Source organism: Seriola aureovittata, chromosome 15, assembly GCF_021018895.1.
Source record: "Seriola aureovittata isolate HTS-2021-v1 ecotype China chromosome 15, ASM2101889v1, whole genome shotgun sequence".
In the NCBI taxonomy this organism is placed as follows: Eukaryota; Metazoa; Chordata; class Actinopteri; order Carangiformes; family Carangidae; genus Seriola; species Seriola aureovittata.
The window spans coordinates 12,935,528-12,957,451 of record NC_079378.1 but is presented as its reverse complement, the minus strand read 5'-3'; the positions used below and the strand labels follow the sequence as shown (position 1 = coordinate 12,957,451).

The 21,924-nt window shown below is 39.4% G+C and overlaps 1 protein-coding gene across 5 annotated transcripts; it reads left to right on the top strand.

Moving 5' to 3' along the window:
* Nucleotides 1–477: 477 nt before the first annotated feature.
* LOC130182116 (core histone macro-H2A.1) lies at nt 478–21,777 on the top strand. 5 transcript variants are annotated; one of them, XR_008829677.1, is made up of 9 exons: nt 479–782; nt 2,948–3,148; nt 3,522–3,628; nt 3,871–4,062; nt 4,711–4,818; nt 8,711–8,810; nt 10,645–10,735; nt 13,069–13,158; nt 18,253–18,301. XR_008829677.1 is itself a non-coding variant. In XM_056396728.1 (9 exons), exons 2-9 carry the CDS (start codon nt 2,977–2,979, stop codon nt 20,307–20,309), a joined length of 1,110 nt encoding a protein of 369 aa, XP_056252703.1. In that variant the 5' UTR covers nt 489–782; nt 2,948–2,976; the 3' UTR covers nt 20,310–21,777. The 5 variants fall into 5 exon arrangements, 4 of the variants coding, with proteins under 4 accessions (XP_056252705.1, XP_056252706.1, XP_056252703.1 ...); XM_056396728.1 differs by lacking the exon at nt 10,645–10,735 and adding an exon at nt 20,144–21,777 and having other exon boundaries at nt 489–782; nt 18,253–18,427; XM_056396729.1 differs by lacking the exon at nt 8,711–8,810 and adding an exon at nt 20,144–21,777 and having other exon boundaries at nt 491–782; nt 18,253–18,427.
* The last annotated feature ends 147 nt before the right edge of the window (nt 21,778–21,924 follow it).

Here is a 21,924-nt window from a genome sequence, read left to right as displayed (position 1 = left end):
CCACCAGCAGGTTGACATTTTTGGCTTTCATTTAAAAATGTCTTGATAGCAATTGATGGTGCAGACGTTTATGTCCCCCTACCAATTAATCGTAATAACTTTGGTGGCCCTGTGACTTTTTCAATTGCTTCATCATCAGGTGGAATTTATGATTTGGTTTATGTCTAAATACCAAAAACTAATGACATTATTAACAGCCTCAACTCTACTTTGTGTTTAGTGCTAATTAGAAAAGGTTAGTATGCTAACATGCTAAACTAAGATGGTGAATATTCTGTATGCATGCAATTAGTCTTTCTACACCCATATGACACATTGTTTCCCTGATAACTTTGGTTGATTGGCTGTTTTTTTTCCCACTAAAATTTACTAAGGCAGTTAAATGGGAATTTGTGGGAGGTGGTGGCAGTGGGGAACATTTTTTTTTACAAGGTGCCCAGAATTTGTAGTGACACCCCTGGTGATAAAGTATGATGCCACGCTTCAGTAAATTTACAATGCGACTGTAGGGAGAGATTAAACGTGAGATTTAGCGTCGATCCGCTCGGGAAACAGTCAGCGTTTCAGTTCAAACCCACGTGTTTTCTCGGATAGTAAAGGTGTAAAGGGTTAAAGATCACCTCAGCAGCGGATTCAGACTCAGCAGGCTTGCTCCCTGCTCTCAGTACTTGCATCGCTCCGCGGGCAGCGCTGGCTCGATATTTCAACTCGCTGTGGATTGTGGGAGTCGAGGACACTGCCCAGGCTTGTTACCGGAGACATTTTATCCTGTGCCCTGTTCTGTAAGTAAACTACCGGGTGTGCGCACCACTGCGGGTCGAGTTTGGTGGCTCCTTGTCGGGCGAGCAGGTCTCCGTTCACCGAACTGAGCCGTCAACGTTGCCATTTCGTGCTTTTCTGGCATGGAGGCCGAGAGCGGAGACCGTGCTGCTGGAGCTGACAAACAGGGAGGGGAGGAGGAGGAGGAGGAGGAGCGGGCAGCTGCCGCCGCTCCACCGGGGTTATTTCTACCCGAAAGCTCGCTGACCTCAACGGGAAAATGTCCTCAGGTCTTCCGACAGCTCGGTTTTAGCTGTTAGTGTAGTCGCCCGGTGTGTGGATAAAACACAGCTGCTTGTACGAGACATCCGGCGGGCTGTTGACATGCGGAAATCGCCGTCTTGTCAGTGGCCAGCAGTAATAAATGTCCAGTGTGGCGGTTAAACGCACCTACACCTGGCCGGAGTGGAGAAACGCTGCAGATGTTGCAGCGGAAATTATGTGTGTCTACCGGTCAATAACGTTGTAATTGCCGCGGTTAACGTTGTATTTGATGTGGTGAGATGTGGCGTGAGAAATCCTTGCATTAAAGCAGGTATAGGAAATAGCTGGCCTATGGTGGGGCTAATTGATTGCCAGCAACAGACAGCTAATTGGTGTCTGCATCTGGTACAATAAAAAAAATAATTTCAATTACAAACATGTTTACACGTTATGAAATTATCCACGGGACTGACTTTGAATATTAGAGTTTTTATTAGAGTTTAACCTCCAAAATCATAGCCCTGTGCATACTTACATTTAATCATGAACCATACCCAGGATGGCAGCAATGTGTTATTAGTAAAATATCTGTTTGCAGCGGTGCTGATCCCACAGCAGTACAGCTCTTATTATAATCCATGTTTTCCTACAGTTGGTGTGACATTTAGGATGCTCTTTGGCCTGAGGGTGATATAAACAAAACACACAAAAAGCCTGATTTGGATCTTGGGTAATTACCAACCAACATGTTTAATGAATGCCTGTCATGAAGCAGCACATTGTGTGTGCACCCTCACCTTGGGTTAGTTAGCAACAGCAACACTTTGTGTTATGTCTAAGGATATTTCTTGGTTTCCATAATATCCTGCAGCTTATTTCTATTTGGTATTTTACAAAAATAGTTACCAGAGGCTACATCCCATTTTTATTTATGTGTATATCAGGCCATAAAACCAGGAGAAGGGACCCAGTTACAGGGACATTGATTTACATTGAAAGATATAAAGCAGGGACTCTTTGATGTTCCAGTGAAAGCCTTGCCTTCAGTATTTAGTTAGACCCAGGTGCACCAAAGCACAACCCAATCCAAACCACAATTTGTATTAAAACATACTTAAATATGGTAAAGTAAATTTTGAAACTGACATTTTTATAGATGCATCAGGGGGATTTGTAGGTATTAAGGGAATGAAAGCTGAGAATTAACTGCTGGATGTCTTTAAAGATGGTGATTAACAAGAATTGAATTAAAATAAATTAAGATGTATGAATAAAAGCTGTATACTAATAGTTTTTATTAACATGTGTAACAAGGGGGAAGAGCTGGGTGTAAAGCATACTGTATCAGGACTGTATCAGCTTTGGTTTACATCAGTTTTAAGTTGTCAAACCTTAAAAAACATAAGATTTAAAATGTATTGTCATTTGTTGTTTAGAAAAATTAATTATGTCCATGTCATGCTGACACCAATGTAACCTGTCAGTGTTTCCATTCAGTAAAGAGAGAAAGTACAAGCTCAGTATATTTCCAGTGTTATTATTGATGTTTTCAAATTATTCAGTGATATCCAGCCTGTCCTTGTGAGAGGACTGATCAGAAGGAAGACGTGAGCTTTGTCCCTTAGTTTAACTGGTTTTTGGGAGATAGTTTGTTTATTTCACTCTTTTGTTTGAATTGTGACTTCCTGTGGAGGCTCTCTTACGCAAGAGGAAAATTTCAATGGGGCAAATTGGAGAAAAAAGTTGGGAAGGTCTTTTTCTTCATTGCCTCAGTTTGGGATTTGCATTTTCAAAAAAAGCATTTTTCCACATACTTCATAATGAATTCTTATTAAGTGTTTGTTTCACCATAAAACTGTAAGAAAGAAAGAAAATCAGTAATAGTCAGATTAATTCATGGATCATGGTTGATGTGTTCCTGCAGAGCCTGACACTGGTAGCGGTCTCAGCACCATGTCCAGCCGAGGAGGAAAGAAGAAGTCGACCAAGACGTCCCGGTCCACCAAGGCCGGCGTCATCTTCCCTGTGGGGCGCATGCTGCGCTACATCAAGAGAGGCCTGCCAAAATATCGCATAGGGGTGGGAGCGCCCGTCTACCTAGCTGCTGTCCTTGAGTATCTTACCGGTGAGTTTTATTTTTGGAGAGGAGAGAATGGTAAAACACTGTATGTACTCATTACAGATGTTAATAAGCATTTTTTGAGTCATGGAATACTGAACTGCGATGTAATGGCAGTTTAGTTTCTTAAATGTTTAATGTGACACAAATATAATATTTACTAACTCTTTATATTTAGTGAAATCTCCTCAGAACCCAGACACAAAAAACGACTAGTATAAATTAGTTAACATCAGCTGCAGCAGTGAGATATGACACTGTGTGGGTACTGATGAGGAAGCACTTTGAAGCTGTACATTCAGGGATTTCTCCGCTCAGAAATCAACTAATCTCATTATGTTTGCTTAAAACGTATATGAATACATTTTTACTCCTGTAGCTGAGATCCTGGAGTTGGCAGGTAACGCAGCCAGAGACAACAAGAAGGGTCGCGTCACACCACGACACATCCTGCTGGCCATCGCCAATGATGAGGAGCTGAACCAGGTCACTTTAAAAAAAAAATATTGCATCTATCTAAACTTGGTACTATGGCACATTTATTTTAAGTTAATGTATCTTATCTGCCATTGCAGGCCATCATTCTGTAGCCAATTTATAAAACATTGTCTAATAAATATAATAATAAATTATTTTCCAGTGCATACAACAAATTGATTGATTTCTTACCTTCCAGACAGTGCAGCACCATGTCATTTCAAGTTGTTTACGTTCTCTTCCTGTCTCAGCTGCTGAAAGGTGTGACCATCGCAGCAGGCGGAGTCCTGCCCAACATCCATCCAGAGCTGCTGGCCAAGAAGAGAGGAGCAAAAGGCAAACTTGAGACACCTGTTTCACCCGCCCCCGAGAAGAAACCCAAGGCGGTCAAGAAAACAGCGGCCAAGAAACTGAGCGGGAAAAAGGGAGGAGGGAAAGCAAAGGTATGGCTTCATTGGAAAACGCCACAAGTCTGGTGATTATGATTAACACTGAATATGTTTGAGGTCAACCTAGGAAGTTGAAAGTGGGTTGTGTCATTACTGGACATCTGTGATTAAGTATTAATTTTACATGTTTAATGTTGATGTTTTGCTGATTGATTTATAAGCATGCCATGATCAAAATCTAATCAAAACAATAGTTTTTAAAGACGTACTGATTTCCTAAAAGAAACAATTTTGTATCACTGAATTACACAATGTCCTGAGCAGCACTGAGTGTCTTTATATAGACATGTCATACAAAATTTATGGAACCAGAATTAGGTGTTTTATTTTGGGGCATATATGTAAGTCCAGGGGCTTTCTCACAATAAACTGTACATAACCTGTACATATACGAAACACTACAGGTTAACAGGTTCAGATATTTTTAGGAGTGGGGAGATTCGGTATCTTTCGCAGTCAGGAAACAGCAGAGTTGATATGCAGAACCAAGAAAATCTACAGTGACTAGGCACAATGAGACAAAATACTATAGCTGACCCTGACCTCTGAGCTCTCTATAAAGGGAGGCGAACAACGAACTTTATTGATATAGAGAGAAATAAAGTCTCACATGGTGTTAACATGTCTTCTGTCACCCAACAGAAGCAGGGTGAGGTGAGCAAGGCGGCGTCAGCAGACAGCACCACAGAAGGATCTCCAGCCGATAGCTTCACCGTGCTCTCCACCAAGAGCCTCTTCCTGGGTCAAAAGGTCAGTTTCTGTCAACTTCGAAATACACTAACCCGAGACAGGACAAGATAATTATATAATAAAAAATACAGTTGAGTGTCTATTGAATGATTCATGTTCATGTTAACTCCTGTCAGGCTAATATAAAGCCTATAAATAAATATGAGTTCCACAGAAGCCTTTGACAACTAACAAATACATGACGTACATAGATACATACAGTACACACATGTTCGATATTAAGATTAAAATTGGCCATCAAAGGACTTACTTGTGCTATTTTAGAAGTCAAAGGAAAAAGACACATTTATTTGTCTTTTTCAGTAATGTATGATCTTATCGCTGTTGGAGAAAACCAATTTATTCTTTAATACTGAGCCTGGATGAATCAGATCAGTGCACAGAACAAACTCTTCTTTGTCTTTAAGAACCTTACAGATATGAAAAATAAAATAAAACGAATAGATTTTTGCTGTATCAAAGATGATGTGATGATGTTATCTCCATTAATCTTGACTTTCTCACAGAAAGAAATGTGTTTAATGTGAAATTATGTTCAATAAATGTAAGTTTACAACACGCTGTACTTCTGAACAGATCAGCTATAACTTACCAGACCTCATTTGTGCTTTTAGTGCTTCACTGTAGCTTGAGCTGTGATAGTAGCAACCACCAATGCTATGCTAACTGTTTGTCTATTGTATCTCAGATCTGTTGCGCTCCCCTCGCTTTTGCCTTTTTTAACCTTCTTATTGAGCTGAAACATGGAAGTAAATTTCCCTGAAGGTTCTGTCTAAGCCTCGTCAAAGTCTTTTTAAATGTTTCAAGTTTCAGGATCATGAGATCATCAAGATCAGAAGCGTACAAAAATAGATTTGAGTTTGAAAAACATAAAAGGCAGGGGAACGACACCGTGTGCAAGAGAATGAATGACTCAAGAATGATGCAAGAAGTATCACTGGTTCATTTTATCTTACTGTAAACAGTGATAACAGTGATAGTAATTGATGATTTATTATGATTTTGGCTCCCGTGCACACTGAAAATTATATTTAATTTATTATTATTCATAATATTAATTATATTATATATTAAAACCCAGATAGAAGATTTTTCTAACAAACAACGACGACCTCTTGATTTGTTGCCTCTTGCTAAAGCTCGTGGGTAGTGTAGCAGTGTAGAGTACTCAGCACTGTTTTGTGTTTAATAGGATCGGAGAAGATAGGATTGAGAGATGGCTTCTTAAGAAATGTAATTTGTAATTGTTTTATAATCTGATGAATGATGTAAAATCTTCATTACACAGTTGAAATACAAAAATTTTAATTAAATGCCCTTCGGAGAAAAACTAATGTGGAAAGATTTACCTCCAGAACTCAATGTTTCAGCTCAGTTGTGACTCAGTTGCTGATGGCGCTGCATGCTTTAGTCCACCATGCATATGTCAATACTGATAAATTATTAAATACTAATTAACCTGAACTCATACAGTATCATACACATTTAATTGGCAGTAAATAAGGGACTTATTTAACCCATATCATTTGGCTGTCATCCTTTACTACACATTTTTATGCCTTTCCCCCGCGACAGCCAGGGCCCGAGTCTGTCCGTCCGTGAGCTCAATATCTAAGTAAGGCCTTGAGGGAATTTCTTTAGATTTGGCACAAACTTTCACTTAGAATCAAAGATGAACCGATTAGATTTTTGTGGTCAAAGGTTAAGTTCACAGTGACCTCACAAAACACGTTTTTGGCCATAACTCACAAATTCATAAACGAATTATGTCACAATTTAACACAAAGGTCTTATAGGATAAAACGATAAAGTGATGACATTTAACATCCAATATGGTCAAAGGTCAAGTTCACTGTGACCTCATAATGTTCTGCAAAAACACCTCTGGCCTTTATCCAATGTTGTAACTCAGGAAGAGGAGATTTTGACCATATTTCCTGCAACTTGGCTGGTCAGCGGAGGCATATGATTCTAGTATTTTTTTTTTTTTTTAAAGCAAAATGACACTCATTTCTTCTTTCAGTAACCTGTAGCAATGAAAAAATTAACATTGATTTGATTGCCTCCCTCAATAATAAGTACAGTGTTTTAGTGAGGAATAATACTGAAAATACGAAAATATGTATATATTTTTTTTAAATTGACAACCTTTTTACTTTATTCTGGAGGGCAAAGACCGAACTGATTTGAAATATAACCTGAAGTCGCTGAAACTGAGCATAAACCTGAATATTCTACCCCTTAGCAGCAGCAGTAATTGTCTGCTGCCGTTATAACCTCTTCATTAGTAAAGAAAAAAAAAAAAAAAAGAAGCTCGGTACTTGATTGTGTAGCTGACCACAGATTACAGCAGCTGTTTAAATCAGTGGATGATAATTAATCAAGTGAATGCTGTTAACCTCCCACTGATTAAGATAATGAACCCATGAATAGAGAAAGAAAGTCTGTTTCTGTTTTATAGACTTAATTATTGTAACTGCGCTTTTCCTGCCTGAGCATTTCCCTTGGTGTTTTATTCAGTCTCAGTCACACACGTTCCTGTTGTCACTACTTTCTCTATCATTACATTTCTTTGAGAGCGCCCGGGCCTTTATTATCAAGCCTTAATTTTAAATCCTTGATGGTGAAATACTTTGTTTGTACAACAGATGACTAATGAATCTTAAACTAAGAGGTGCTAACGGGATGTAGCCCATCCTGTTGAAAATTCTTAACATTTAGAGGGATGCCTTGACATTTTGAATTTTTAATGTCAGTATATTTTCTGTTTGAAGTCTACTGACGGGCGGCGGCAACTGTTTGCAGTCCTCCTTCTGCCTTGGTAAAATTACAGCTTTGAAAGTGAAAATATGGGGTAGAGCCAGACGCAAACAAACAAAACATGAAAAAAAAAATCCTACAAAAAACCAAATTCACCTTGTATAATAAACATAATATATATATGGATGGCTTTTCTTGGTAGTGCCACCTTGCAAAGCAATCTACATCAGGACAAAAGGGTCTTTACAACATACTGTACTAATCATATTGGTTGGTTAGTTTCACCTTGTGACCTGAGTTTAACATATGTGGTCCTAATTTTCCAGACTGTTTCCCTTAATATGTTAAAGAATTTAGCATTTTTTAACCTGTGCACCTGCAGACCTGCTGCCCTCTTTTGGACTCTGTTAGCTGTTGTATAAAGTGCCTATCCACAGGTCCAGCTTAAAGCTTCCGAATGCTGATATTGGCTTTCAGTCAGATACTGTATGACTCATCTTCAATCAAATGTGTAGAAAGTCCTTTTCCATCAAATGATGACATCATTTTCTCCACTCCTGTTGTACTCCTGTTTATTCTCTACACATTAACAGTTGGCTGTCGGTCTACATTTCAAGTTCAAGTTCAGCTTTATTGTCATTTCCACGCATACAGTATGCATGACATGCATACAGGGAAACGAAATGTCGTTCCTCATTGACCACAGTGCAGCATAGAACTGACGTTGAGGACAAGGGCAACACAGACGAGTGCAAAAAGCGAAATAATTGTAGATTAAACTAAAAACTGTAAACTAAGCATGAATATGTACAAACACCACAAAGTCTTAAGGGAAAAAGTGAGCACTCCTGCAGTAGCAGCAACAGCTTGGATGTAATCAGGGTCCAGTGTATTTTTCTAAGACAGTATATACAACAAATCACCGCACACGACTATATTCAGGCTTTGCTCATTGTGTGCTTTAGATATGTTGGGTCCAGTTTTGTAATTCATCAAAAGGTCAAGGTATCCCTTTAAGCTGCAGTGTGAATCTGGTTTTAATGGCATTGCTTCCTCCCCTCTTCCTTCTTGCTCTCCCTCCTCCTTGGCATGCCTCACCCTCACTCCATCCCCTGCCTTACCCCCTCCGCAGCTCAACCTTATCCACAGCGAGGTCAGTAACTTGGCTGGCTTTGACGTGGAGGGGGTCATCAACCCCACCAATGCTGAACTTGAACTTAAAGATGATCTAGGTGAGCTCCCCCACCCCCCACCCTCTCTGGTCTTAGTGGGGGTTTGATATTAAGAAATCCTTGAATGTTCAACAGCTTTACAACTTCTCCTCTTAAATTCTCAGTGAATCGAAAAAGACCTCTCAGACTAAGGTTTCCGGCTGGTTGACTGGCCTTTCCACCAGATTTGTTCATTCACACTGTGGACAACTTGGTTGTCGTCGCGCTCAGTTAGGAGAGTGGAAGAGATACTGATCGACTCTATGGCTCATTATTTTCAGGTTCTTTATCAAAGAAAAACTTATGTGTTTTAATTCGATTAGAGCAGAAAAATCCATGTGAAAATTTTTTTTTTTTTTTTTTTTTTTTTACATTTAGAGCACAAACCCTCTACTTAACTATGATCTAACTACTTACTGGTATTTTTGTTGTTGTGTTATTGTCTCCTTGCTGACTTGGGGGGCCTATGGTACATTACCTGCAGGTCATTAACGTTTTTGCTGCATTTTTCTCTTCACTTTTTATTACTGGAGACAGTTTCTGTGCTGAGCTTGCTGCCAGAGGACTCTCTTTACTTTAATCCATGCAGCATTAAAAAAAAAATAATTGGACGCTTGGGAACATAAAATTAAATGGGTGAAAATCATTTTAAACCAATCTGCTCCTGGTAAAAAAAAAAAAAAATCCAGATATTTTTGGTGAAAATGAGCCTCAGCTTTTATGCAGCTACACAACTTTAATAGGCAAGTCATATTTTTGTTACCTTAAAAATCTCAGTAAGACATCATTACTCTAAATAAATCTCTGTCAAATTACTTAAAGATTACAGTAAACCCCAATGAAAGTCAATGCAGCCATTCTCCAAGTGTTGTTACTGACGTTTTGGCTTCTGCAGTGTTTCTAAAAAAAACACGTTTGCCTCTTCGTTCCTCAGCTCTGCAGGAAGTAAAAAGACTTGTTGTTGTTGTTGTTCACAGTGTGAATACATGACCGGGGTCTTATCTTTGACCCCCTGTGACCTCATGTAACTGACCCTGTTCAGTACTTTGCAGAAATAAGATACTGTTCTCTAAGAGAAAGACAAGAATTTTAGTGGAGGCATTCAAGGATTTTGATCAAAGCTCCTCAGAGCGGTGATTCTGCTTGCTCTTTGCATTGTGTAGATGTGTTGAGGTTCATTCCAGGTTGTCCTCCTTTCAGATGGCTGCCAGGCCTTTATAATGCTTAATAATCACTATAATTTCAGGGACATTATTGGACTGAAATAAAACACCCAATTTACAGAAGAAAAAGTGACATGAGCTGCTGTTAGTTGCTCACTGCAGCCTGGCTGTAAGGTCGTTCACCTGGATTGTGATCATAAATATTTTTGCTCACTTTAATGAGCAAAGAAATCAGGACCGCACAGTTAGTCAGAAAACTGGTTAATGTTAATTTAATATTTACTTTCTTACTGTCCTCAGTTTAAAACTACAGCAATGTAATTATAATATTCTGAAATGCCCTCTTGCATGGAGACTTGTGTGCATGAGAGTATAAACTACAAATTTCTGGTAATTTATTGTATTTGAATGTGTTTTTTTTTTTTGTTTTTTTTAAAGTAAATCTGACTAAATGTGCAGTCCTGCTTCCTAATTACACAACGTGACCCACCGTGTCCTCAGTGGCCTCCTTGTTTCCTGTGATGTCCTCAGACAATAAGGAGCGCGCTCACCTTTTGTCTCTTTACTTCTTCTTTTTCTCTTTCACTCTTTTTTTTTTCTTACTCTTTGTCCCATCCTGTTGCTCCGGATCACTCACTGTGTTTTTACCACCATGTTGTTTGCCTGTTGTCTGTCGTTGTTGTCGTCTGTAGTTGCAAGTTGTCCAAGCCGACATTTCCATCGTGGAGAGCGACGCTGTCGTTCACCCGACCAACTCCTCCCTCTATACAGGTGGTGAAGTAGGTAAAGGAACTATTGACACCACCGAGACCATGACTGCCTGTGTGCTCTCTCTCTGCATTTTCCAGATAGTCTCCACTGCAGTCTGTGGACAAACGTAACAGCAGCAGCACAGTTTTTACTCTGCATTGTAGGAAATTATTTAGCCAGTGCTCTGCTCTGAAGAAAACCTTTTAACCCACAACCACCACTCCCTGCTGCTCTTACTGTAAATGATGAAATGATTTGTTGAAACAGTGAACTTACAGAGTCTTGAAATGTACAAGCAGGGACTCTTTTTATTTATGCATTGAGGGGCATTTGGGAAACTCCAGTTTCCAAGATTTGAAAGTCAGCTGCCAAAGAGTGCTGCAGTCACACGCTATGTTTTCAATAAACCTAACACAGAAGAAAAAACTAAATGTGGACATTGTGAAAAGGATCATTTGAATTTGGCAGCTTACCGCATTAAAAAAGGCTGTTGGCTGGCAGCTGACAACTCAACCCAGCAGCTCACAACTGGGGTCTGTTTCTCAAAGCAGGATTAATGAAGTTAGCTGGATAACATGGAGTATTCTGAGTATTATGAATTTGTGCTTGAGAGGCCTTCAGACTATTAGATCTACTACTTAAACCAGTCCTGCTGCATTGTATTTCTGTGTATCACCAGTACCTAAACAATACACCCTCACCAATGCAGCCACTTGCTTTGTTTAGATAGAGGCCTGTTTTAGGTCTGACCACCCAATAACTCAGTAATCCTGTTTCATGAGACCGGCCCCTGTGCATTAGCTATAACACATCTCTTGTTCAGCATCCTAGAAATATTAATCAGACTGCAGTAAACTTTGACTCGTGCATCTTTCACGTCTTTGCAAAGTTAATGTTCAGGTCATACAGGCAGGAACTACGTGTACAACCAATGTGTCTAAAAGCAGGGATGTACTGTAGCCCTTTAACATGGGTAGCCCATATGTTGCTGTTGTGCTCTGACCACTGATGTTGATGCACAGGTGCTTCACCTTTACAGCTAATGCCCCTAAGGAACATGTGTACAGTACTTCAATACAGTCTGTTACTCTCAATAGTCATCAAATATCCAATAATATAGAAGATGCAGTGTCAACAGAAATCTGATCTACACAGAGCAGTTTTTGTTATACAGACTACGTTGCATATTTCTGTCTGTGTAATCCTGAAACTGAGCTGCTGCTTGTTGTTCCTTTCTCCACGTGACTGAAGAGTGGACAATCTGAGACTCATTTCATTTCCTGTAACCTCCGTCCCCTCGACCGTGCTGTCGGTCTAGCTGGTTAGACAGAAACTCCACCAGGTTTTTGATTTGGACATGAAGTTCCTGACGCCTCAGTTTAAAGCCCCTGAGGGATGATGATCACTGGTCATTTGAATAAATGAGTGAATGAATGTTTAACTATTTAACCATTAATGACTCTACAACAGGCTGTTAAACTACAAATCCCATTGTTCTTGATCTGCTTGCTCGTATTGGCTGCTGAATAAATTGAAGAGCTTTTCTCACTAACTTTTCTTTTAAAGGCTGACATTAACTTTACTGTGTTTTTCTATCTTGCCTGTTCTTAATGATATTGCAGCCAGAACATTCATTTCTCTGGCACTGGTGAATCACCTCTCTCTTCTTTGGTTTCCTTTGTGGCTTCTCTCTTTAGCTCTGAGCAAATCTGAAATAGTGTGACTGATGTGGGATGACTTCAATTAAAATAAATAGGAAAGAAAGAGCTGAATTTGCTTTCCCACTGGCTTCATAATTTCTTCCTCCGCTCCAGAGGAGGAACTTAGATTGCTTCCTGGACTATTTAACTTGAAATGTGTGAGCAAACAAGGTAAACAGAGCTGTTACATTTTCATCTACAACATGCTGCTAGTCCTTTTTTCTTTTTTTCTTTAACGAACTCTCTAATTTGAGAGTGAAAGAAAATACCCTCAGTCCACTGCAGATCAGCCAGTATGTGTGGACAGAGGGAAGTAATTAGGGACTTGGGTTTTAATACGTTAGTTTAACTGACTCAGAATGAGTCATTTGGAAAATAGTAGCACTGAAGTTGAGAGATTTTCCTGCGTCTCACAAATACAGTAACAGAGACTCAATGTGTTGAATGAGCACAGAGATTCAGAGAGAGGCCAGGTAAAATGATTGACAGCATTGTTGTCTGCCTGCCTACCTGTCTTTCCATCCGTCCGTCTCCCATGTTTGCCCGCTTGCCTGTCTGTCTGCATGACACATCACCTCTCCTCTTTCCTGCTGTCCGTCTGTCTGTCTGTCTGTCTGTCAGCAGTACCTGAAGATGCATTCACCCCGGTCTTCTCTCCGCTTACAGGTTCTGCTCTGGAAAAAAAAGGAGGGAAGGATTTCACTGAGGCGCTGGCGGAGCTGAAGAAGAAAAACGGCCCTCTGGAGGTGGCTGGTGGTAAGTGCACAGAGCAGATCCCGTCCAGCTGTGAGCAGTACCGGCTCCTTACCCTGTGGATGGTACAATGATTATTTTTCATCTTTTTATACAAAAAGTAATTATGACAAGCATTATTTGTATTTTTTGTATAAAAAGTTGATTTTCAGAATTTTCCATTTCTGCTTTGGTCTCAAGTTTTAGTTCGGACTCTAATTATTAAATCGACCTTGGTTTAGTCCGGTTCTGCTATTGTGACCTTTAGAGCTGCAACTAATAATTATTTTGATTATCAGTTCATCTACTGATTCCTTTTTTGACTCATCATTAAATCGTTTTGTTTTCGTTATTAAACGTCAGAAAATAATAACAATGCCTGTTAAAGTTTCCCCCAGCCTCAGGTGATCTGTTTCCGTAGCTTGTTTTATTGGACCAACATCCAAAACCTAAAGATATTCACTTGACTATCATATACAGCAAAGGAAAGCATCAAATCCCAACATTTGAGAAGCTGAAACCAGCAACTATTTGGTGTTTTTTGCTTTAACTAATCACTTAAATGATTTATCGATTATCTAAATAATTGCAGATAAATTTTCTGTTGATCGTCTAATTGATTAATCGTTGCAGGTTTAGTGGCCTTGATTTAGAAAATTCAAGCAGAATTTTTCCTTCAATATAATGGAAATGTTATCGGTTATTTAGTTATTACGGTCATTATTTGTATGATGGGCGGTGGACAGCACTTTTATTTCATTTTTTCAGACTGTGGTTATTGACTGGCTGCTCTTCCATGCAGATAGTTGAAGATTTATATTTGAAACTTGAAACTTTGCTTCAGTTAGTCTTAGTTTTATACTGTAGTTTGTTCTATAAGAAGCTTAGAAACGACCTCGACCAATTTTCTCTGTAGTTGCGATCAGAGCCACGTTCCTGCTGTGACAAGATTGGAGGAGAAATTCACAGAGAACAACATACCGAGTCTGAGCGTAAACCCCGGTTCACACCACGGAGAGTAATGTTTTTACACTCTCCCTCAGCATTGGGCAACACTGACGTTCCATGACTTTCTTCCAGTGTCACCACTGAAGGAGTCGGAAAGTGCATATTGATCCACTCGGGCACCACCCGGCTCGTATGACAGTGATGTCAGTGCGTCCTGTAAATCCCTGTTCACACACACTCACACACAGAGCAGCACAGGGCTGGGGCCTCTTTGGCGTCTGCCTCCACCTTCAGCGAATGATGTCAGGACACTGCAACAATCAGCCCTTTGGACATGAACACACAGATTTCACACACACTGATTAATTCCTTCTTCTCTTAAAGGTTAAATGTTGCCAGAGCGTGGTTTATCATTGAACTTGTGCAGAGGGAAGGACTTCTTCTAATACGCCACAACTTCGAGTTTGTATAGAAACAGTCAATGCTTGGGGGCGTTGTGTAGCGTAGTGGTCTAAGCAGGCGCCCCATGTGTAGAGGCTACAGTCCTCGCTGCAGTTGGCCCTGGTTCGAATCCCGCATCGGACGGCCTTTCGCTGCATGTCATTCCCCCTCTCTGCCTCCCCGTTTCCTGTCTCTCTCCACTATACTATCAAATAAAGGCATAAAAAGCCCAAAAAAATATACTTTAGAAAAAAAAACAAAAAAAAAACAGTCAATGCTTGGATATTTTTATGATGAAAATAATCAAAAACATTCAGTACTGGCATGTAATATGGATTGTTGGCAAGTTTAGTCGAAAACTGAAGGCATCAGTCTTCAGAGAGCCATATCGTTTGAGCCCTTGCAGATTATTTTATCTTCAACCCATTTGTCTCCACTTCTTACTGCCCCCTCTCTTCCTCTTACTCCATCTGTCTCCCTCATTATTCATCGCTCACACTCACTTTTTCGAACACTCCCCACCTTCACCACTGCCCTCTCTCACATTCAGCCAAGTTAGCTCTGCATCTTAATCCCGCTCTCTGTGTGGAGCTCATAAATAGATTACCAGGGGACTGAACACCGAGCCAGCAGAGCCTGTCAGTGATTCTGGGGATGTGGATCAGCCAAACGGTCACCCCGACCAGAACAGCCGTCCAAAAAAAAAAAGAAAAAGTTCTTCAGGATGTAAAATATTTTTTAAGTATTTGTTCATCTGGATTTTTTGAACAAGCGTCTCAATTCCAAGGCCAGACAGGTACTAGGGTTATTCAGTCATACCAGAAGTTAGTTCCTCCTCAAATCTGGGGCTGCAAAAATTAAAAAATAATCTGCGACTGTTTTGATAATCATTAAAGCCGGTTTTAAAACAATAATACCAATCGTTCCCCTGCTTGTCATTTGTGAGGATTTGCTGCTGTTCGTGGTTGTAACTTCTTTTCATTTTTAGACTGTTGGTTAAACAACAGAGGCAATTTGATGACATCATCTTGGTCTTTAGGGAACTGTGACAGTTATTTTTCAGTGTTTTCTGGCATTTTATAGACCGGCAAAATATTTTGCAAACTAATAGAAATTGAAAACAACTGTTAGTTGCAGCCTCAGTGAAATCAGTGGAGCTGGAAGCTTGTTGGTGCATTGACTACTTGCAGGTTGCTCAGTGGCTAACATTAGCTGTGGCTAGTTTGCTCTGTTAATGTTGCTTCTCATTAATGATGCGACAACGTTCATACATGATAATTGCTTCCTTCATTTTAGACTCTCTGATCCCTCAAAGGTCAACTCTGTCAATATGATTTGAAATTGATCAGTGGTGCAGAATAGCCAAAGTTGAAAGCTCAGTGCAGATTTACTATGCAGTGAAGGGGTGGAGATGAGTTTTAGCTCAAATAAACAGAACTTTACAGAAACAGTCCAGATCTTTTTTTTATTCAGAAATTCTGATTGACAGAACAGAGTCATGATTCACCCTGAAGTCGGTTCATAAAAGCATTACATTTTCTCTTCTGAAAGCCTAAGCCTGAAGATGTTCTTTATGTTTCTTACTTTCAACAATTAATTCATCCTGTCTGTCAGTGTTTGCCTATAAGGGGTACTTGTATCCCAGGGGGTATGTGGAAAGACTAGTGTAACTTGGCTAATTTGAAAAAAGAAAAAGGTTTGATTAAAAGAAAACTTGACAAATACAATTTTAAAAAAAAAAAAGAAAAGAAAACAGACCAAGCGTAAACATGTATAATTTCAGGATCACTATTCCTTGTAAGGACTCATACATCCAGGCACGGATCCAGCACAGTCACTGTGTTTTCTCTGCAGTGAAGCGTTCGTCAGCAGCTCTTTGAAGCCATCCCACCTATCGAAAGGGTGTGAGGACGGGTTACTAGAGGAAGTATTTGACACTGAATAGTGCGTATTGCACTTATGCACTTAGTGTCTTATTGACTATAAAATAAAACTAACACCTACCAGGTCCTTTTTCAGGAAAAACCACGTGGCACACATGAAGTATCACATTTCAAATTTTTGCTGCAACACAGTCTTTTTTGTTTTGTAATTTGTATTGAATAGAAGTTGGTCATTAGAGCGGCTATAGCCACAACTGACAAAAAAAGAGCATCTCAGAAGCCCAAACCACATCAACAGAATTGTTGCAGTACTGTTCGTATAGTTTGATTGACAGGTGATCTCCAGATGTGCAGCACACAAGCACCACCACGTACTGTTTTACCGACCCAAACCATAAAACAAGTTGAACTTTTGCAAGCGGCCATAAAAACCGTAATCATCATCATCCTCAGACTTTTACCTCACAACCAGATCACCCATGCAGTGTGACTGGCTCTCGCCCTGCTGTGTGAAGTCTCTCCATCCTCTGTGCTTCCCATCTGGAAATCAGCTCGTCCTCTGCTTTGACTCCGGTCCAGTCTCACGTTCACTGTGGGCTAATAAACTCTGACTGGAGACTTTCTCACTTCACAGCGTCAGGGGGCTTTGGCTGAATTATACTGTCTACAGCTGCTGGTTTGATGGAAGACTACACTAAATGTTTCAACTCCGGAGAACAGACTCCTCTCTTGTCTTCTTTTTCGTTTGTCTTCTCTTCTCCTCTTTTGTTCTTCCTCCTCTCCTTTTCTTTTCTCCTCTCTAGCTGTCTGGAGAAGTGATATCTCCGGCCCACCTCACTGTAATACCCCGGTCAAACCATTTTAAGCTCTTGGAGATTTGCTGCATACATTTTCCACAAAGCAAAGTGTTCTTTAAGCATCTCAGTGCTCCAAACTCAACTTTTGGGTTTTCACTTCTGACAAAACTTGTTATTGAAGCTGATTTTGATACTAGATGATGGATGTGACATGAGGAAATCCAGCAGCATGCCAGAGGTGAACAAGTTCACTCTCTGTCTGACTAAACACGACTAACACAGATATGATGCTGCAGCACAGTGACAAGTTGTCTGAGAAAAGGTATGTTGTAAGATACTGATTTCACCAACAATATAGTTGGCAGCTGTGAGAGACTAGACACATTCATCTTTCATTTTGTTTATGTGTTCAGTGTTGTGCAAGCCGTCGTGTTAATATTTATTCAATAGCAAAATATTTGCTAGAAGTTCAGAACTGACGCCGCATTTCTTCAGTTTTCTGTTAGTCTTTGGCCTCACAGATGAGTGTCATCCAGATTCTTTTCTTTTTTATTATAGTGCTGGTTTAAAATAATTCAAAATATTATTACTGGCACTTTGATAGCTGTTGTAATTTAATTTACAACTGAGGTGATTATTTGATTGATTGATTTGTTGATCTACATAAATATAAAAGTTATTATTTTTAAAGTCATAAATGCCAAACATTCACTAGTTGTTCATCATGAAGATGTGCTTTTCTCTGCTTTTTAATTAATGCGAAATGAATATGAAGCAATTTGAAGATGTCACATTGCATTCTGGGAAATTGCGATATGACATTTTTCACTGTTTTCTCGTCAATATTGTGATGAAAACTGATAATCACAGTCCAAATTGGATTCATCACGGATCCAAAAAGGATTCTAAATATCACAGGAACATATTTTCTTTGCACTTAGTGTTACTTGCTGTAATGCAACTGGAACCCTAGTACTGATATCTATCTTTCCTCTTCCCCCTCTCACCTCACTAACCGTTCTTCCTCCTCTCTTCTCTCCCTCCCTCAGCTTTGTTAACCGCAGGCTTTGGTCTCCCTGCGAAGTATGTGATCCACTGTAACAGTCCAGGCTGGGGCTCCGACAAGTGTGAGGAGCTGCTGGACAAGACGGTGAAGAACTGCCTGGCTCTGGCCGACGAGAAGAAACTCAAGTCTGTGGCCTTCCCCTCCATTGGTAGCGGAAGGTACTAAAAGGAACACACACACACACACACACACACACACACACACACACACACACACACACACACACACACACACACACACACACCTGACATACACCTGACATACGATGCACCGTGTAGTTGTTTGGAGGATTATTGTCATGATTTATTTCTGAGTTATACTGAGTTTGTTAGACAGTGTAACGTTATCTTAACCTCACTGAGAGTATGCAGTGTTTTCTTCATTAACAACCAGCCTGCTACACACCATGCAGGTCACTAATGTTACAGAATAATTAAGCACTTGAGTTTTCACTCAGTGGTTTGCTTGTAAGTGTAGAAATACGAACACTTTATGTTGGAGAGCAAGAGACTTCACATGAAAAATGTGAGACAGGTCGTCATAACATCAATAGTGGTATTCTTCCATCATCAGCAGTAAAATGTTGTTCTCATTTCTCTCCGCCCACCTGTACATGTAAGTCAAAACCGGGAGCTGACGTGGTTTCCTGGCGACACTGGTAAACACCTGCACTTTGAGAAGGAAAGATTTACACAAACGTGCCATGTAGCTGGAACAGCAGTAATACAGTGTGAGGGCAGCACATGCAGGTTAGAGCAGTGGTTCCCAATTTTTTTTTGGCTCATGACTCTGATGTTTTCTACTCAGCTTGTTTTGAACAGTTTTGAGAAGGTGAAGTCTCCATGATGTAACAAAAAAAGCAAAGATTTAGAAAAGTTTCCAAAATTAAACTAAAGTAAAAATAAATTAAACAAAACTAAAGAAATATAGCCACGATAACGGCGTTCATGGTGCCCAGAAGATTTATCATGATGACTTTGGTGAACTTCCTGACTTTTCCTCCAGAGGTGGACGTTTATGGTTTTTAGTAAAATGTTTAGGCAGCTATTGGATGGATAGTCATGAAATTTTGTCCAGATATTGATATATGGATGTGCCCCTCAGGATGGATTGTAATAAATTTGGTGATTCTAACTTTTCATCCAACACCAACATCAGGTCAAAATTTCCTTTTCTTCAATACTTGGGTTTATGATCAAATACCTGCAAAACTAATGACACCCCCGTCAGCCTCAGCTGTACTTTTTTGTGCTAACAAGCAAATGTTAGCATATGCTAACACGCTAAACTAAGATGTTGAACATGGTAAACATTATACCTGCTAAACAGACTGGTGTTTAGCATGTAGCTCAAAGCATTGCTATGCAGCCTCAAAGAGCTACTAGCATAGTCTTGTTGTTTAGTTTGTCTCCCATCTTGTTAATCATCTTGTTTTACAAGATGGCGCCCACTGTGGCGGACGTCTTTTCTTCATCCTCCCAACACTGTTATGCGCAATGCAATATTCTACTGTTATGTGCAATATTTGCAATACTGCACAATGCACAATGCACTTTACAACTCGTTGCAAAAATAATGCACAACATACTTTCAAAAAAAAATCTTTCAATCTTTTTAATCTTCATTTCTTAATGTCTGTGTTAAGGAGGACTAGCAAAGTCAGAATTTCATTGTACGGTGTAACCGCCTGTTTTACTGTCCGTATAACAACAAGAGTTTTGCTGTTTCCTTGTACAAACAGCTTTAAAGTGCAAAGTTTTCAGACTCTTAAAATATTAAGAGTATAAAAATATTGGACATAGGTTTGGAGAAGTTCTGAAGACTATAAAATTGTATATTTGGTCATCTTATAATCAGCGTCCTTTCCTTTTCAGGAATGGCTTCCCGAAGCAGACGGCAGCCCAGCTTATCCTCAAGGCCATATCCAGCTACTTCGTGGCCACCATGTCTTCCACCATCAAGACCGTCTACTTTGTGCTGTTTGACAGCGAGAGCATCGGGATCTACGTGCAGGAAATGGCCAAGCTGGAGACGAGCTAAAAGAGTTTGGAGTATTCTCCTCCTTGTTCCGTTTTTTTTCCCCACCCTGTTTTTTCCTTCAAGGAAATAGGAAGGTGATTACTAGTGATTTGTTAAATATGAAGAGAAGAAGAATCTTTCTAAAGGCCGGGAACTTGTTTTTGCATTATGTTTGTATTTTTCCTATATTGTTTTAAATTTCTTATTTACTTGTCTCCTCTGGCATTTAAATGTAAACGTGCACTGTTCATTATACAGTCTTTTAATACAAACAGTGGCACACAAAACAGATTCAACAGGTGAGAAGACTCACTTTAAAATTTAGTTTTCATTATTAAAAAAAAAAAAAAAGATGTTGTGAGAGATAGCTACACCTCAATTACATGGCTTCCAGAGAAGTCCGATGAATACGGGTTAATGCATGTAATGGCAGTAAAGATAATAAAGACAGCTATTCTCTTACTTTTGAGCTCAAAAACACAAGACACTTAATTATGTGTATTTTTTGGTATAAATTCTGCGTTTTGGAACATCTCTGTTGTTAATAGTACTGTATACTGAAAAGGTAAAGCATAAAGGAAAGTTGAGTTTGCTCAGCTTTGGTTTTCAGGAGACTAATGTAACAGAATTATGGAATGAGATTTTGTTTTTGTGTTGTGTGTTGCATATTCCCCTTTTTGCCTTTGTTTACATGGGCAAAAAACGTTTTCTTAGTGTGCTGCAGAGACCTTAAATTTCCCAAAAAAAAAATTAAAAAAAAAGAAGAATTGAAATATAAATACTCATGTTATATACTCCTGGTTCTAGTGCCTTGAGTTCATACTGTAGACTGAAAACCTGCTGGTTGTCATTTACGGTACAAAAAAATCTATTTATGACATGAAATGGTGAAATTGGAGAATGAAGGTTTTTGCAGGGCACTTGGTTTATATTGTGTGTTCCTATCAGTGATTATATAGATGGAGTATTTGTGAAATGTTATAGCAAAATATTGGACTGTAACATAGATTAGATTTTTATTTCTATTTTAATTTCCACACTGATTCTAAAAGGCTATGGTGATTTGAAAGAAAAAAAACTGTAAGAGTTTTTTTTTTTTTTTTGCGTGTTTTGTCTTTGTTAAGCCATAAAACTAATGTACTCATTTTTGGTGGAAGTAGAGGCTCTGCTGTTGGTTTTGGTTTCATTCTCTTTCATTCAGCTACCACTAGATGGCTCCCTGTAATCAAGAATTGGATTTCTCCACTCAGCCATTTTCTTTGCAGCAGCAGGCCTCCTCACACAGACACTGGTCGATTTGAGTTGGATTTGAATTGAGATTGACGGACATATACAAGGAACCCCGACTGCTCTGCTGCATTTGGATTTTTCAACAGTCTAACTTTCTTATGAAAAAAAATGTAAAATGCTTTCTAAAGAATTACTACAATTGATGATTCTACAAAAGGTCTGTACACACTCCGGTAATAAAATACCTTTAAAAACATAATTTTGTTCCACTTGAAATTATGACATCACTTTGTGTTTCAAAGCCTTCAAGATACTGCCAGAGTCTGTGAGCCTCATGAAATTAAAAAAGTGTGTGTGTGTGTGTGTGTGTGTGTGTGTGTGTGTGTGTGAGCATAATTTGAAGTGT